The 18,776-nt window shown below is 40.4% G+C and overlaps 1 protein-coding gene across 4 annotated transcripts; it reads left to right on the forward strand.

Moving 5' to 3' along the window:
• Positions 1 to 11,958: 11,958 nt before the first annotated feature.
• ZBED5 (zinc finger BED-type containing 5) lies at positions 11,959 to 17,429 on the forward strand. Of its 4 annotated transcripts, none has more exons than XM_025358562.1 (3): positions 11,959 to 12,334; positions 13,943 to 14,056; positions 14,313 to 17,429. In XM_025358562.1, the coding sequence occupies exon 3, from the start codon at positions 15,322 to 15,324 to the stop codon at positions 17,323 to 17,325; it is 2,004 nt and encodes a 667-aa protein (XP_025214347.1). In that variant the 5' UTR covers positions 11,959 to 12,334; positions 13,943 to 14,056; positions 14,313 to 15,321; the 3' UTR covers positions 17,326 to 17,429. The 4 variants fall into 4 exon arrangements, with proteins under 4 accessions (XP_025214347.1, XP_025214348.1, XP_025214346.1 ...); XM_025358563.1 differs by having other exon boundaries at positions 15,071 to 17,429; XM_025358561.1 differs by having other exon boundaries at positions 15,103 to 17,429.
• The last annotated feature ends 1,347 nt before the right edge of the window (positions 17,430 to 18,776 follow it).

Raw genomic sequence — 18,776 nt, forward strand, 5'->3', positions numbered from 1 at the left:
GAAAAATTTCAAGAAAAGCATTTAAGGGAGACTTATGGAGTACTATGACACCAGAAAAACTTAAAACTTTGTGTAAGATAGATTGGCCAGCATTAGAGGTAGGTTGGCCATTAGAAGGAAGCTTGGACAGGTCCCCTGTTTCAAAGGTATGGCACAAGGTAACCTGTAGGCCAGGGCACCCAGACCAGCTCCAGTACATAGACACTTGGTTACAGCTGGTTTTAGACTCCCCGCGCCTAACACACAGTGGTTGAGAGAATAGCAGCATAGCGGCTGGCAGAGGCAAGGAAAGACCAGCAGAGAGAGAGAAAGGAAAGAGACAGATGAAAAGAGGCAAAAAGAGAGAGGAAGAGACAGAGAGGAAGAGACAAAGAGGGAGTCAAGGAGAGAGAGAGAGAGAAAGAGGCAGAGAGAGAGAGAGGGACAGAGGCAAAAGGAAAGTCAAAGAGAGAGAGATAAAGTCAAAGAGAGAAAGAAAGATGATTTAACATTAACCCCTGAAAATTCCCTTAACCCAGCAGGTTTCCTAACAGGGGATCTAAATCTTAATTACCATACGAAAGTCTGACCAGACCTAGGAGGAACTCCCTTCAGGACAGGACGATCATGGTTCCTCCTGGGTAATTAAAAAAAAAAAAAAAAAGCCATCATACCAATTCTAATTTGGACAAAACAAGGTCTTATTAATAGCAAAGCATAATTAAAATCCCAAACACAAGGTTTTCAACAAAAGTAAAGTTTGCTAAAAGTTAACAATGTAACATGTATTACAGTAGCTTCTATTCTTGTGGCCTTAGACAGTCTAGTCCACAGACATGAAAAAAAGTTCACTTTGGAAAAGAATGGTTATCATCTTCGGAAAAAAAAAGGGGAAAAAAAGTGGAGGGGCAGAATTTATATAAAAAGAGTGTTATACGGTAAATTCTTGTCTGAAATAAATTAACTATTGTTTAAAAAAAGAAATGTTTGTAATAAGTCAAAAAGTTAAGGCATGTCTAAAAGTTGCCTGTAAAAGTCGTGAAAAAAAGGTTATTAAAAAAAGTGTTAAAAAAATTTATGCAAAAAATATTGTATAATTTAAAAGTAACTAGGCCTCCTAAATGTAAAACTATTGAAAAAAAAAACCAGTTTATGTGCAAGGTGTATAAGAAAAGTAAAATATACCTTTAGCAAAAGGATTATAAAGAGGTATAAGAATGTGTATTTTTATCTACATTAAAAAGTTTTTTAAAAAATCATTGTTGTGAAGGTTTAAGCAAGTTTTAAAACATTAATTGTAAAGAAAATTCTGTGTGTAAATATATTAGCTAAAGTTAAAGAAGTATCATCCAGTTTTTCTTTGAACTGGACATTAAAGTAAAAGCATAACAGGTTTTTCTTAAAGCACCAACCTGCTCTTTAGCAAAAATTATAAAAGGTTAAAGAGTCTATAAAATCTTACCTTATGGTGAAATATTAAAAATTAGATAAATATGTCTACAAGGTTTAACATTAATAACACACTAATATAAAGATAAAATTTAGCTTATCTGGTATAAAAATTACACGAGAAGCATTGTTAAATGTAAAATAGTACTTGGCTTTCTTTGGTTTAAAAACTAATAAAAATAGATGTTAAAGGAAATTTCTCTGTAAAAAGGCACTAAGGACTATAAAGTCCACTGCCAAGGTCCCCACATTTAAAACAAAAGGTAAATTTCTTAGAAATTATATACTTGGTTTATCTTCCACTTTCCTTTCTCTCAAAAACTAAAAGTCTTTTAGCACATGTACTACCCCCAGAATTTTCAATAAACCAGCACCAGCCTGAAGATCACGTTCTCATCGAAAGGTGGAAAGAAGAAAAACTGGAGCCAGCCGGGGAAGGACCCTACCTTGTGCTGCTAACCACCAAGGCTGCTGTTCGTACAGCAAAAAAGGATGGACTCATCACACCCGAGTCAAGAAAACGCCACCCCCTCCAGAGTCGTGGGCCATAGTCCCAGAGGAAAACCCTATCAAACTAAAGCTAAGAAAAATCTAACTCTTTTCATCTATTCTATTACTCTTTCTTATCTCCTCGTTCTATTGCTGACCATCTAGTTATTAACATAACCAAGTCAATTTCGCCTCAAACTATTGCATTTAATGCTCGCCTTGTTATACCCTGTGGGGACTTGCCAAGTCAAAGACAGCTCTCTACTTCAGAAAAGTACTTCTGTCCCTCCTGACTCTCCTCAGACTGGGCATTAGTAAACTAGGACCATTTAATCCAGTGAGATTTCGATAAAGACCCCAGTGCCAACCAGGAGTCTTGCCTCCTGATGTAGAGCTTTCATGCCATAGTTGGTCCAATGTTCTGTGGACCACTAAAGAACAAGGATGGACTGCCCCAGCCTTTTTTTGTAATTTCCTAAAACCATACATTCATTTTACTAGAGGATCATAGAAGTTAAAGACTTAAAACAAACTCTAGCAATTAAGACAGGATACCAAGATGCAAATGCCTGGTTAAAATGGATCAAATATTCCATCTGCACGTTAAACAAAAGCAATTGTTATGATTGTGCACATGGCAGGCCAGAGGCCCAGACTGTCCGCTTTCCACTAAGGTGGTCCTCCAGTCGACCAGGCATAGGCTGCATGGTAGCTCTTTTCCAGGATTCTACAGCCTGGAGTAATAAGTCATGCCAAGCTCTCTCTCTGCTATATCCCAAAGTCCGGCACCCTGCAGGTCAGCCCCCGAGGGCCATCCAGCCTTCATCTCCCAACACTAAGTTCACTTTGTGTCTCTCACGACAGGGAGGAAACTTAGCATTCCTTGGAGACCTGAAGGGATGCGATGAGCTGAAGAATTTTCAAGAGCTTATCAATTGGTCAGCCTAGTTACTAATGCCCAGTCTGAGGAGAGTCAGGAGGGACAGAAGTACTTTTCTGAAGTAGAGAGCTGTCTTTGACTTGGCAAGTCCCCACAGGATATAACAAGGGGAGCATTAAATGCAATAGTTTGAGGTGAAATTGACTTACTCCGAGCAGATGTATGGTGGTATTGTGGTGGATCTTTACTAGGCACTCTGCTGAATAACTTGAGTGGCACTTGTAGTTTAGTCCAATTGGCTATCCCTTTCACCCTGGCATTTCATCAACCAGAAGAAAAAAAAATTAGACATCGTAAAGTGAGAGAAGCCCCTTATGGATCTTTTGACTCCCATGTCTATTTAGACACAATTGGAATCCCACGAGGAATACCAGATCAATTTAAAGCTTGAAATCAAATAGCTGCAGGATTTAAGTCAATATTTTGGTGGGTGACAGTTAATAAAAATATAGATTAGATAAACTACATGTATTACAACCAACAGCAATGAGGTTTTCATGAGTTAAAAGAAAAACTCATGTTGGCCCCAGCCCTGAGGCTACCTGACCTGACAAAACTCTTTACACTCTATGTGTCAGAAAGAGAAAAAAAATGGCAGTTGGAGTTTTAACTCAGACTGTGGGGCCCAGTGGCCTATCTCTCAAAACAATTAGACAGGGTTTCCAAAGGTTGGCCCCCAGGTCTAAGGGCCCTAGCAGCAATGGCCCTGTTAGCACAAGAAGCAGATAAACTAACCCTTAGGCAAAACCTGAATATAAAGGCTCCCCATGCTGTGGTAACTTTAATAACTACCAAAGGACATCATTGGTTAACAAATGCTAGATTAACCAAGTACCAAAGCTTGCTAAGTGAAAATCCCCACATAACCACTGAAGTTTGCAAACATCTTAAACCCCACCACCTTGCTCCCTGTATCAAAGAGCCCAGTTGAACATAACTGTGTAGAGGTGTTGGATTCAGTTTACTCTAGCAGGCCCAACCTCCGAGACCATCCTTAAACATCTATAGACTGTGAGCGGTACGGGGATGGGAGCAGCTGCGCCAACCACTGCAAAGTGACTCTGAAGAAGACGAAAAGCCCTGCTCCAGTCACACCCGGAAGCTGACTGGTCCACGCACAGCCAAAGCATGAGGAAACTCATCGCAGGACTCATTTGCCTTAAAATTTGAACTTGTACAGTAAAGACTTCAACTGACCTTCCTCAGACTGAGGACTGCTCCCAGTGTATACATCAAGTCACTGAGGTAGGACAAAAGGTTGCTATGGTCCTATTATTTTACGGTTATTATAAGTGTACTGGAACTCTAAAAAGAACTTGTTTGTATAATGTTATTCTATACAAGGTACATAGCCCAGGAAATGACCAACCTGATGTGTGTTATGACCCATCTGAGCCTCCCATGACCACAGTTTTTAAAATAAGATTAAGAACTGAAGACTGGTAGGGGCTCATAAACGATACGAGTAAAGTGTTAGCCAAAACAGAAGAAAAAAAAAAAAAAGGCGGTGCCCAAACAAGTCACCTTAAAATTTGATGCCTGTGTTGTCATTAATAGTAATAAGTTAAAAATAAGGTGTAGGTCTCTTAATTAGAAAACAGGCTATATGGCAGAAAATAAGTACATCTGTCGTAAATTAAGACTGTGTGGAAATAAATGTAAATACTGGTCTTGTGTCATTTAGGCCACTTGGATTTAAAAAACAAAATGAAAAGGATCCAGCCCACCTTCAGAAAGGAAAAAATGGCCCTTCCTGTACTAAGGGACAATGTAACCCCTTAAAGCTAGTAATAACCAATCCCCTTGATCCTCGCTGGAAAAAAAGGGGAACGTGTAACCCTAAAAATTGATGGAGCTAGACTGGATCTTCAAGTAAATATCACGGTTTGAGAAAAAGTTTATAAAAGCTCTCCTGAGCCAGTATTTCAAACCTTCTATGATAAACTAAAAGCGCTAGTACTAGGAATTCCAGGAAAAACAAGAAATTTGTTTTTGCAATTAGCCGAGCATGTAGCCCAGTCTCTCAGTGTCACTTCATGTTATATAGTGGAGGAACTGTAATAGGAGATCAATGGCCATAGGAAGCCCGAGAATTAGCACCTACAGACTCAGTTCCTGATGAATTCCCGGCTCAAAAGAATCACCCTGATAATTTCTAGGTTCTAAAAGCCTCAATTATTGGACAACATTGCATAGCTAGAGAAGAAAAAGAATTCACTCACCCCGTAGGATGACTTAGTTGTCTGAGACAGAAACTAAGTATAATAGTACCACAAAAACAGTCACTTGGTGGAGTTCAAATCACACAGAGAGAAATCCATTTAGTAAATTATCAAAGTTGCAAACTGTGTGGACCCACCTGGAGTCCCACCAGGACTGGACAGCCCCCACTGGATTATACTGGATATGTGGGCATAGAGTTACACCAAATTACCTGACCAGTGGGCAGGTAGTTGTGTTATTGGCACTATTAAAACATCTTTCTTCCTACTTCCCATAAAAACAGGTGAACTCCTGGGCTTCCTTGTCTAGGCTTCCCATGAAAAGAGAAGCATAGTTATAAAAAATTGAAAAAATGATAAATGGCCCCCTGAGAGAATCACACAATATTATAGGCCTGCTACTTAGGCACAAGATGGCTCATGGGGATACCGGGCCCCCATTTACATGATCAACCAAATCATACGGTTACAAGCTGTCTTAAAAATAATCACTAATAAAACCGGCAGAGCCTTGACTATTCTGGTCTGGCAAGAAACTCAGATGAGAAATGCTATCTATCAAAATAGATTAGCTCTCGACTACTTGCTAGCAGCTGAAGGAGAGGTCTATACGAAATTTAACCTTACTAATTGCTGCCTACACATAGATAATCAAGGGCAAGTAGTTATAGACATAGTTAGAGATATGACAAAACTGGCACATGTGCCCGTGCAAGTGTGGCATAGATTTAATCCTAGGGCCACGTTTAGAAAATGGTTCCCAGCACTAGAAGGATTTAAAACTCTTATAATAAGAGTTATAATAGGAACCTACTTACTGCTCCCTTGTTTGCTACCTGTACTTCTTCAAATAATAAAAAGCTTCATCGCTACCTTAGTTCACCAAAATGCTTCAGCACAAGTGTACTATATGAATCACTATCAATCTGTCTTGCAAGAAGACATGGGTAGTAAAAATGAAAGTGAGAACTCCCACTATTGAGTGAGCGTCTCAAAAGTGGGGAATAAGGGAGGAGATCACCCCTCATATCATCTTATGCCCAATTTCTACCGCCAAAGAAGAAAGTAAAAACTGAAAGGCAGAAATGAAATCCACGGGCAGACAGCCTGGCACCGCACCCTGGGCCTGGTAATTAAAGATCGACCCCTGACCTAATTGGTTATGTTATCTATAGATTACAGACATTGTATAGAAATGCACTGTGAAAATCCCTATCTTGTTTTGTTCTGATCTAATTACCGGTGCATGCAACCCCCAGTCAGCACCCGCTCTCCGCTTGCTCAATCAATCACGACCCTCTCACATGCACCACCTTGGAGTTGTGAGCCCTTAAAAGGGACAGGAATTGCTCACTCAGGGAGCTCGGCTTTTGAGACAGGAGTCTTGCCGATGCCCCTGGCCGAATAAACCCCTTCCTTCTTTAACTTGGTGTCTGAGGAGTTTTGTCTGCCGCTTGTCCTGCTACACTAGCACTGTCACTGTGTAACATTGAAAACAAATTTTAAAAGCAAAACCAGTTTTGGGTCAGTGTGGTGGCTCATGCCTATAATCCCAGCACTTTGGGAGGCAGAGGCAGGCAGATTGCCTGAGTTGAGGAGTTTGAGAGCAGCCTGGTCAGCATAGCAAGACCCTATCTCTATAAAAAGAAAAAAAAGAAAAGCAAATCCAGTTTAAAAACTTTAAATGCCCAGTTAAAGAGTTGATCACCCCAACAATGGGATAACTTTGAGTAAGAAAATGACTTTAGGCTGGGTGCAGTAGCTCATACCTGTAATCCTAACACTCTGGGGGGCTAAGGCAGGAGGATCACTTGAGCCCAGGAGTTCAAGACTAGCCTGGGCAACATGACGAGACCTCATCTCTACAAAAAATACAAAAATTAGCCTGGTGTGGTGGTGCGTGCCTGTAGTCCTAGCTACTCAGAAGGCTGAGGTGGGAGGATCACCTGAACCCAGGAGGTTGAGGCTGCAGTGAGCCATGATGGCACCACTGCACTCCAGCCTGAGCAACAGTGAAACCTCATCTCAAAAAAAATAAATAAATAAAAGACTTTAATGTCTGTATTTTAGATAAAGTGCTTTTCTGTGTGCAGGATAAATTTGATAGAGATTGGCTGGTAGCTAAGAGATTGGTTAAGGAAATTGATAGTAAGCCTAGAGTGATGGCAGAGGAATTGGAGAGAAAATTTGGTCTTAGAGATTAGAACAATTGAGGACTTTTTCTTGTTATTATTATTTTATGTATTATTTATGTATTTTTTATTTTTATAGAGATAGCGTCTTGCCATGTTACCCTGGTCTCGAATTCCTGGGCTCCGGCAATCATCCTGCCTTGTCCTCCCAAAGTGCCGGGATTACAGGCATGGGCCACCATGCCTGGCCTAGGACTTCTCGGTGGCTGATCAGATATAAGGGGCAAGAAAAGGAAATTTAGTAGGTATCTCTCACTTTTCCATCTGCCCAGAATCCCTTCTTTTAGGCACTGCTCACTCACCCACTCCATGAAATTCTGGTGGCATAGCAAATTCATGTCCTCAAAACTGAAGGAGGTAAGTCTCCCAAGTTGGCCATTCAGAGCACTCCTTGAATGGCCAGTGTATTTACTTCACAGATATAACCCAAAATGAATGAAACCTTTCTTCCAATGTAGCTGGGGGAATATGCTTTCTCTGTAAGTTTTGGGACGTCAGAGGCCACAATACTGCCTTGCAGATAGGGCCTATCAAGAGATAAAGAGTCAGACATGGCTGGGCCTGGTGGCTCACACCTATAATCCCAACACTTTGGGAGGCTGAAGCAGGAGGATTGCTTGAGCTCAGGAGATTGAGACAGGCCTGGGCAACATGGAGAAACCCCGGATCTACAAAAAACACACACAAAAAATGAGCCAGGCGTGGTGTAGTACACGCCTGTATGTAGTGTACGCCTGGTGCCTGTAGTCCCAGCTACTTGCGCAGGGCTGAGGTCAAGGAGGCTTGAGCCCAGGAGGTCAAGGCTGCAGTGAGCTGTGATGGCACCACTGCACTCCAGCCTGGATAACAAAGTGAGACCCTGTCTCAAAAAAAAGAAAAAAGTTTATTTATACATAGGCAAAATATATTGAAATTATAAAATCATATGTCACAATCCTTTAAGCTCAATGTATAAATATTATGTCTATTTATAAATCTCAAAATTTTTGTATAAAAACATTGACAATCACTTTCACTTATGCTCTGCTATGGTTTAATTAATTCACAAGCATTAACAGACTAAATATTCCTTAAATATTTAACATCATTTGCATAATCAACTAATCACATTTTCTTAAACATTTTAAACTACAATTACAAATGTAATATATCTAACATCTAGCCAGTGAAATTTTTATAAACACATAACTCTTGCAAATATAATACCAATAAACCAATCATACATGTGGTCACGAAATTCCCTTAAATGTTTCATACATCTTGAAGGCTGACAAAGCACACAACACCCCAATAATGATAACTTTCACAAAAACAATGAAACTATGTTAATTTACCATCTTTATATTAAAGGTTCCAAATTGTGGCCAACGTGAAGATGCGCCACTCAGCTATTCCTTCAAGCAAGGACTCTGCCCTGCTTAGGACCTCAGCTGCAGTCATGCCCTTCCCCGGGCAGCCCACATCTAGTAACTGAGGGAGGAAGGAAGGAGTATAAACGTAAGGGCGACACACTCTGACCTACAATATTGGCTACATAGTTTTCTGTCTCATGATCTGCTTCTAGAAAACCTAGTGCAACACAAATTAACTCATAAAACCAACATGAACACAATTGTCATCTCAGATGTCCTACAGCAACTGAGGCTGCAAATTTGGGGTTTCAGTCACAATTTTTGTTACTCCTTCCAGCGATTATTTGACTTGAGCCACAGGTTAACAAACTGAGTCCTTTTTTTTTTTCCCCAAGAACTGAGAGAGGTACTGAGTCCTTTTTAATGGTGAGGCTCAGCCTCCATACCTAATACATTACTGTAATATTATTCACAATAGTTTTCTGCCTAATATAAATCAAGTATGCACACAAACACAGTTTGTAGTTCCCACAACCAGCATAACATCTAATCTAGGTTCTGCCACTAATTAGTTCTTGGAACTGGGGTAAGTTATTTACCTCTTTGTGCTTAATTTCCTTATCTGTAAAATAAGGTTAATCATCTAATAAAATTGTTGTGAACAGTAAAAGACTTAATACATTTACAAGTGTATAGGCCAGGCCTGGTGGCTCATACCTGTAATCCCAGCACTTTGGGAAGCCAAGGTAGGTGAATCGTTTGAGCCCAAGAGTTCGAGATCAGCCTAGGTAACATGGCGAAACCCCATCACTATAAAAAAATACAAAAATTAGCCGGACATGGCGGCATGCACCTGTAGTCCCAGCTACTCAGGAGACTGAGGTGGAAAGATCATTTGAGCCCAGGAGGCTGAGGTTGCACGGAGCCAAGATCGTGCCACTGCACTCCAGCATGGGCAACAGAGTGAGACCTGACTCAAAAAGCAAAAACAAAAAAAGTGTATACAACAGCTTCCCAGGCTACACTATGTATTTAATAAATTCTAGCTATGTATTACTGGTCTGAGTTCTACATTGTATTTTTTCTTATCTGTCTCATCAACATTCTATAATAATTTGACAAAACGATTACAAAAAAGTTACGTTTCACGAACTTTAATTATGAGACACTTCAGATTTGGGCCCCTATATTAATCCATTCTCACACTGCTATAAAGAAATACAGAGACTGGGTAATTTATAAAGGAAAGAGGTTTAATTGACTCAGTTGCCCATGGCTGGGCAGCCTCACAAAATTTTCCAATCATGGAGGAAGGGGAAGTAGGCACGTCTTACAGGGCAGGTCTTACATGGCGGCAGGTGAGAGACAGCATGTGAGACCGCAGGAAAAACTACCATTTATAAAACCATCAGATCTTGTAAGAATTCACTTACTATCAGAACAGCATGGGAGAAACCGTCCTCATAATCTAATCACTTTAATCCCTCCATACGTGGGGGTTATAATTCGATGTAAGATTTGGGTAGCGACACAGAGTCAAATCATATCAGGACCTAATTCCTAAACTTTAGATGAACTTATTTAAACACTACTCCACCTATCAGTTTAGTATTTTGGGTTTTCCCTCTTCATGAAGATGTAAACTAGATGTGTAAATACTGGTTTGGGAGCCTATTGCAAGGACAGAAAACCAAACACCACATGTTCTCACTCATAGGTGGGAATTGAACAATGAGAACACTTGGACACAGGAAGGGGAACATCACACACCGGGGCCTGGTGTGGGGTGCGGGGAGGGGGAAGGGATAGTGTTAGGAGATATACCTAATGTAAATGATGAGTTAACGAATTGCAGCACACCCACATGGCACATGTATACATATGTAACAAACCTGCACATTGTGCACATATACCCTAGAACTTAAAGTATAATAATAAAAATAAATAAAAAATAAAAAAATTGGTTTGGAAGCACATGTGTAAAATGTTTTTCTAAAATATGAAACAAGAAAACATATTATTCCAATATTATTCCGAAGCGAGGCAACTCCTGCAATTACAAAATAAAATCCTTTGCTCTTCAAGCAAGATTGTACCCCCTTCCCAAAAACGATATATGCATTTATGGTTAAAGTTCAAACGAAACTGATTTAATAGGAATAATTTTAAAATAATAATGAGAATATATGGACAGCTTACTATAGAGTGAGATGATGTTGTAAATGACTTTAAAACATTTGGAACTAAATGTCAGTCCTAGGAAATTGCCTATGCACTCCTGCAAATTGTCTTATTAAGGGTTAGGTTTCTTTCAACAGTTTAGAAATTTGATCAGAAGCATACTGAAGAAAAACGAAAGCTGCTCTTGCTTTTGACCCCAAGTTGGGAATTTTCTGTCATTGGCGCAGTGCCTGAAAATACGATCCAATCTTCATTTAGTCATTTCTACGGAGTCTGGAAAGGCTAAAATATTGCAAATAATAGGACCTACTCGTACTTTCCCCCTTAAGAAGCGTATCTATTTCAAGGTGCCTATTTGGAAAACAGATTCCAGGTCTCCACCACGCAACTTAACACAAAATGAAAGCACACAACCTGCAGCCTTTGGCTGTGGTGTTTCTAAAAACAAGGAAGGGCACAGAACCATGGCTTAAAATACCCGAAAGCTGCAGCCCACAAAGAGAGTATTTCAGGGCGGGCTGGCCGTTCCCTCCAGGCAACCGTTCAGTGCAGGCGGCCGGGCGTTCCTGCGGGGAGGGCGCCACTGTGATGCAAAGACATCAAGCGGACTTTCTGCTTGCCCGTGGACGCCGCTGTCCCTATCCAGTCCTGTACTGCGGCTCCCCAGACTACTCCGGGCCACCCAAGAGGTCTGGCGGGGTCTGCGCCATATCAGCGCCCGCTCGTCAGGCTCAGCTCTCCGCACAGCCGAGGCCGGCCAGGCCCCTAGACACTCCGTCGTCGGGTGTGGGGCGGAGAAGCAAAGGGCGAGTTTTCTTCCCAGATTCCAGTGGGAAACCAAGAAAAGGAGGTGGCGGCTGTGTAAACTGGGCCCGGGGTAAGGCCTCCGGGAACAAAAGAGGTAGCGAACGCACAGCAGCCGAGGTTCTGCGTGCTCCTTTGGGGCCACCACGAATCCCCGTTAATCACCCCCATCCGGGCCGAGCGCCAGAAATGATGAAAATGCAGATTCATGGGTTGCACTCCAGCCCTACGGTATCACCAACCGTATCTGGCATTACCCAGGAATCTGCGTTCTCGACGAGCGCCCGGGCCGACGGGGCTAGTAAAGTTTGGGAACAATTGCTTCATACCCAGCAGGTCCGCTATCCCCAAGGTAGCACAGCCACTGCAGCTGCGGCTGTGGCTACGGCTGGGCTGCGCCTCAACCGACCTTGGTCCTTTACTTTGGTCCCGCCCCGCTGCTCAGCGCGGATTGGTGGCGGGGTACAAATCTGGCGCTGATTGGGCGGCGGTAGAGTCGCTCGTAAAAACTGTAGGGTTCGGGTCTTCTAGAGTGCTAAATTTATCTTCAGACCAGCGACCGCGCCAGCCGCGAATCGGATATCTATGGAGATGGCCTAGGCGGTATCCCTGAGCTGAGAGCATCACCCTGTCCCCGAATCCTTCTTTCCTCTGTTTTGTTTTTCATTCCCCTCCCCCTCCAGTCCACGACGACTGGCTGTTGACCCCGTTCAGGCCTCGGTGAAGGTGAGGAGCAGAGCCGCCGCTGCGGCTAAGCGGTGCGCTGTGAAATGGCCGCTTCCTGGAACTGCCTAAAATGGCGGTCGCGGGCTCAGCTGGGGACCGCGGCGCTGCTGTGCAGCCCAGCCGCGGCGAAGACCGTTCTCCGCTGATGGAGATGAAATAGAGAGATGGTGTTGGGTGCTGAGACGTTTTCATGTGGTCTTTAGCGGAGGCGGCCGCCCGGGGACGCGAGAGGAGTCCTGAGGCGAGGGTGGGCTGCTACTGGTAGGGAGCCCCCCTAGTCGTGGCGGTCTGTGGGCAGCGCGCACCTATGACAGAGAGGAGCTGAGGGATAGTTGGCCCTGGCTGCACATCCAGGTGACCGTTTAACAAAGCATTTAGGTGTTAGAAGGAGCATCCTTTCCCGCCTTTCTGGCTGGCCTGCACTCAGATCCTGCCCTCAGATCCTGCCCTCCTGCCCTAAGGGTATTGTTCCCAGCCGGAACCGCCCGAGGGTAGGGGAGAAAGGATTGTGATACCTGTCAGTTTGCCCAGAGGGAGATTACGGAAGTTTTCCGCGCTCTTCAGGGAGTGGAAAGGAAACTTTACTCTCAGAGGAGTAGATTCTTTGTCCTCGAGCAATTCGGGGAAACACCTTTGAAGAGGTGGCGATGAGGACCTCCTTTCTGAAAACAAAAGCTTCCTACTCGTCTGTGTCTTTCTCTGGCAACGAGGGAGAGGGATCCTAATCTTTTACGTGAACCAGCAGCTCCACAAAGTTCCCCGTTGCAAAATCCAAATGGAGCCTGTGGAAGGAGAATCTGCTTTTTTGCCCCCAATAAGAAGTAGGGCTTTCTGCTGTTGCTAGTATGAGACCCTCGACTTTCTGGCAGTTGTAACCCATTGTTCATTTGTTTCTCTGCATAGCCCAACTCCTAGTAACCAGATTTTTTAGTAGTTGGGGAATTAAAAGTATTCAGGAACACACAAGTAATGGCTAGATACATGGGCTATGCAGTCACACTTCTTGGGCTCTGAACTTGGTTTTTCACTTACAAGAGGTGTAGCGAAATATGTTAACCTGGGTGTATCTACCTCTAAAATGGGGTTATTAATAGTCCTTGTCTCTTCATCGATGAGATAGTCTATATGAGGGATTTAGCAGTAATTGGCATACAGTAAAAAATCATCTCTCATTAAACATTGTTTACCTGAGGAGATTGGTTATTGGGGGGCTAAAAATGATTGTAGTGAAAGGATTGTTTCATGTAATAGTTCTATGTATAATTCCATTTTAGATTCAAGGCCTAGTTTTAGAGACATTGATGAGGCTGTACTTTTAAAAATTCGATTTAGTTTTAAGTTCTTGAAAGTGTGTTGTTGTTGTTGTTGTTAACGTGTTTCTATGAAGTCAGTAGGCGGGGGAACATCTCAAAGCAGCCAAATTGCCAGCATATTGAACAGAATGAAAATGTTAGAATTTTTACTATGCTAAGCATCCTCTCTCAGTCCAAGATCTGCATTGCAGTAAAGAATCATTCACACTGCTTAGATCCAGAAAGAATAAACCCTTCTTACGGGTTTATAGTTAGTTCTTGTTACTGTGTCTAATTGTAATTTTTCTCGTTATAGGCTTTTGGTTACTCCCCTTCCCACCCCATTCCTTAATTTTATTCTTTTGAAGAGTGCATTTCAAGCTGCCAAGGTGGAGAGAGGGATTACAGAAAGGAGAACACCTTATTTCAGGTATCTTACCTTCTACCCCTTAATAGGAGAACCATTTTGACTCAGGATCTAACATGAGAATACAAAATTTACTCTATAGCCAGGTTATAAAGTTTAAATCAAAAGTAGCTATACTTGGATAGACATAATTTGTATGCCTTAATTTATAGAGTGAACAGTATTCTTTAGCAATCCTTAGATTGCATTATTCTTTTAATTTTGATTTGTTTTATTATATGAAAAATAAACCTCTTAAATGAGAGTTTATTTTTTTTAGATCCCAGTTAAGTCTTCACCTGTTGTATAAATAGAATGCAGAGTAATTTGTAAAAATACACGTTACTTTCATTGAGTCTTAATTTGGATAATATAAACATTTATATAATTTAAGTCCAGAGAAACAGTACCTAACTTTTGATATACAATTTATTCTTCATTGTTAACATAGCATTTAGGATACAGTAGAATTATGTTTGTTTATCTCGTAAAACTTGGAACTGTCTGTGTATTTAATTCACTTCTTCAGAATTGTTGCTAACCCTGAAGGGACTTCAGATACATAATAGTATCAACAACTAATACATCTAATGGCAGTAGGCATCGAAAGTTAAAAGAGATTTCACAATACTACATACCATGAGACAGGGCTGATAAATTGTGGCCCATGCTGTCTGGTTTTGTACGTAAAGTTTTATTGGAACACACCCGTGCCCGTTCTTTCATGTATTGTCTATGGCTGCTGTCATGTTACAACTACACAGTTGAGTAGTTGCAACAGAGACTATATGGCCCTTTACAAAAAAAGCCTGCCAACCCCTGCCATGGGACGTATTCTTCAAGGTCCCTTTCTTAAAAGTATGTATAACAACTCTTAATAATTTATTGGCTCAATGATTCCCAAATTATGTTTTATAGAATATTAATATTCTCTAAGTTAATAAATGTTTTGAGAAAAAGATTGAAGCTAATAGTAGTTTTTCTTTATGGTTGATTTTAATATGTTTAAATATGAGATTACTAAACTCATTTCTATAGCTTTTATTTTTATGTGATAATCTACCTTTAAGAAAAGGTGTACCATACCTGAGAGCACCAGGAAGTCGCATGAGAGATCACCTGATACATGAACGTATGATGTTCCATCTGCGCATTGATGGATAGGCAGCATTTAGAAATTAACTGATGTGTTGCTGTATATCATCTCTTTGATGATTGCTCGTCTTCTTTGTATCCGGTCTTAAAGTTTCATCACATTTGCAGTACTCAATGTCTGTTCTAAATTAACCATGTTTTGTACCACAAACTCATTGCCCATGGATCTGTTGCTGAAACAAGGAAGTCTTAAACAAGAAGTGGAATCTTTCTGTTATCAGATTGTGTCTGAATCAAATGATCAGAAGGTTGGGATATTACAAAGTGAAGATAAACAGCTGCAACCTTCAGTTTCTAAAAAATCAGAAGGTGAGCTTTCCAGGATCAAATTTATATCCAGTTCCAACAAAATAACATTTAGTAAAAAACCAAAAAGAAGAAAATATGATGAAAGTTATTTGTCTTTTGGATTTACTTACTTCGGGAATAGAGATGCACCTCATGCTCAGTGTGTATTATGTAAGAAAATTTTATCGAATAGCTCTTTAGCCCCTAGTAAGCTTCGAAGACATTTGGAAACTAAACATGCTGCATATAAAGACAAAGACATAAGCTTTTTCAAGCAACATCTTGATTCACCTGAAAATAATAAACCCCCAACACCTAAAATTGTGAATACAGATAATGAAAGTGCTACAGAAGCATCATACAATGTAAGTTACCATATAGCATTGAGTGGAGAGGCTCATACTATTGGAGAATTGCTTATCAAACCTTGTGCAAAAGATGTAGTGATGCGGATGTTTGATGAACAATATAGTAAAAAAATAGATGCAGTACAGCTATCAAACAGTACTGTTGCACGTCGAATTAAGGATCTAGCTGCTGACATTGAAGAAGAGCTTGTTTGTAGACTGAAAATTTGTGATGGGTTTTCACTGCAACTAGATGAATCAGCTGATGTTTCAGGACTTGCTGTGCTGCTTGTGTTTGTTCGTTATAGGTTTAATAAGTCTATTGAGGAAGACCTACTCCTGTGTGAATCTTTGCAAAGTAATGCTACCGGTGAAGAAATATTCAACTGTGTCAACAGTTTTATGCAGAAACATGAAATTGAATGGGAAAAATGTGTTGATGTTTGTAGTGATGCTTCTAGGGCAATGGATGGGAAAATTGCCGAGGCTGTCACCTTAATAAAATATGTGGCTCCCGAAAGCACCAGTAGTCACTGCCTATTATATAGACATGCACTAGCAGTTAAAATAATGCCTACATCTCTAAAAAATGTGCTAGACCAGGCAGTACAAATCATCAATTATATTAAAGCTCGACCACATCAATCCAGACTATTAAAAATTTTATGTGAGGAAATGGGTGCTCAGCACACAGCACTTCTTCTAAATACAGAGGTGAGGTGGCTTTCTCGAGGTAAAGTTCTTGTAAGACTTTTTGAACTTCGTCGTGAACTTTTGGTTTTCATGGATTCTGCTTTTCGACTATCTGATTGTTTAACAAATTCGTCTTGGCTGCTAAGACTTGCATATCTTGCAGATATTTTTACTAAATTAAATGAAGTTAATTTGTCAATGCAAGGAAAAAATGTGACTGTTTTTACAGTATTTGATAAAATGTCGTCATTGTTAAGAAAATTGGAATTTTGGGCCTCATCTGTAGAAGAAGAAAACTTTGATTGTTTTCCCACACTCAGTGATTTTTTGACTGAAATTAATTCTACAGTTGATAAAGATATTTGCAGTGCCATTGTGCAGCACCTTAGGGGTTTGCGCTCTACTCTGTTAAAATACTTTCCTGTAACAAATGATAATAATGCTTGGGTTAGAAATCCATTTACAGTTACTGTTAAACCAGTTTCATTAGTAGCACGGGACTATGAGAGCCTGATTGATTTAACATCTGATTCTCAAGTGAAACAGAATTTCAGTGAACTTTCACTAAATGATTTTTGGAGTAGCCTAATTCAGGAATACCCAAGCATTGCAAGGCGTGCAGTGCGTGTACTTCTTCCTTTTGCTACAATGCACCTGTGTGAAACAGGGTTTTCGTATTACGCTGCAACAAAAACAAAATATAGGAAAAGACTTGATGCTGCACCTCATATGCGAATCCGACTTAGCAACATCACACCTAATATTAAGCGGATATGTGATAAAAAGACACAAAAACACTGTTCTCATTAAAATTGGAGGAGTTTGCATGTCTCATGATAACCAAATGTAAGATGAAAATAAAAGATGATTTACTTCATCTCTGGTATTTGGGGGTTTTAAATAAAATAATTCAATTTTTTATACTATTTAGATTTTAAGAAAGCTAAAGAATCAAAAATTTTAAACATATTGTGTTATTGGTATTTCTTTACATTGTAATTGTAAAGGGTTCCGTGATCATAACTGGGAAATAGTGATCCACAAGATGAATTCCCAGTCCCTTAACATCTCTCTTCAGGATCTAATCCCTACCAATCTTTCCCTGTCTACCCTGCAGCTCTCCAATCCCATGGAACTTCTTGCCATTCCCTAAATATATCACACTGTTTTATGGTTTCAGGTCTCAAAAAACGATTCTGTCCCCGTCTTACTTTCTGATAGGCTCCTAATTGCTTCAACACTTTGACTTGTAGGTACTTTCATTCTCTGTATCTTCCTATTTTGATCCTTTTTCACACTTGTATTTAATGTTTGTGTCTGTCTCTACTGTGAACTCCTTGATGGTCTCATGGTTCCCAATGTTTTCAGACTGAGCTCTTATCGAGTCTCATCCAAATCTGTATCTTCATTATGGAGTCTCATCCAAATCTGTATCTTCATTATCTGGAAAAAAGGCTTTACTAAATTAGATGCTCAGTAAAGGAAAAAAATGTTGGTGAAAGTGAACCAACAAAAAATGGAAGAGGGGATTTCCTACATTCATTGATTGCTATGGTAGCAGGTGTATGCACTGCTACCCTTTGGGTTTTTTGGCTCATTTATTCTATTAACTAGAGTTCAATGTGGCCATTATGCAGAAGTCATCGAGGAATGTCACAGTTTATGATTCAGGCTGAACTATTGAGGGAGAGGGGATGAAGTATGAAGAGTGTTTTCAGATACTTTGTTTTTTTTCTCAGTTCCTATATAGATTATTGTAAATTCCACATATAGTATAAATTAATGAGACTTTACTGTAGTCAGAGATGCTTAGACCAGAAATCAGTTTGTTTTTTATAATACTATAAATTCCTGACTGAATTTCCTGTCTCTGGGCTACTTTTGCTATGTCACGTCATGCAGTACAGTTCACCAACTCAGTGTTAAATATTTATGTTACTCCTGTAGTCAAGAACTACTGTAGATAACCATTATTTAATCTCATTTGTTGAAACTTCTGTTTGAGGGAGTAGAGGTACCACCCTCCACCATTAAGGCAGAATGTGGTAAAATGACTAGGTTCAAGTACCTACTTTACTTTGTAATGTACAATAATCTGAACTTCTTGAATCTCAGTTGTTTCATCTATAAAATTATAATTATGCCTCCTTTGAAGGGTTGTTATGAAGATTAAATGTGAGTGTATAAATGTAAAGCTCTTAACAGTAGATGATCAGGATAGGTGTACAGCATATATTAGTTCTGTGCCACATCCAACCATG

Source organism: Theropithecus gelada, chromosome 14, assembly GCF_003255815.1.
Source record: "Theropithecus gelada isolate Dixy chromosome 14, Tgel_1.0, whole genome shotgun sequence".
NCBI classification, from domain to species: domain Eukaryota; kingdom Metazoa; phylum Chordata; class Mammalia; order Primates; family Cercopithecidae; genus Theropithecus; species Theropithecus gelada.

Excerpts from the sequence above, each read along its gene's own strand:
- ZBED5 (XM_025358562.1), top strand. The coding sequence starts at position 15,322 with ATGTTTTGTACCACAAACTCATTGCCCATGGATCTGTTGCTGAAACAA.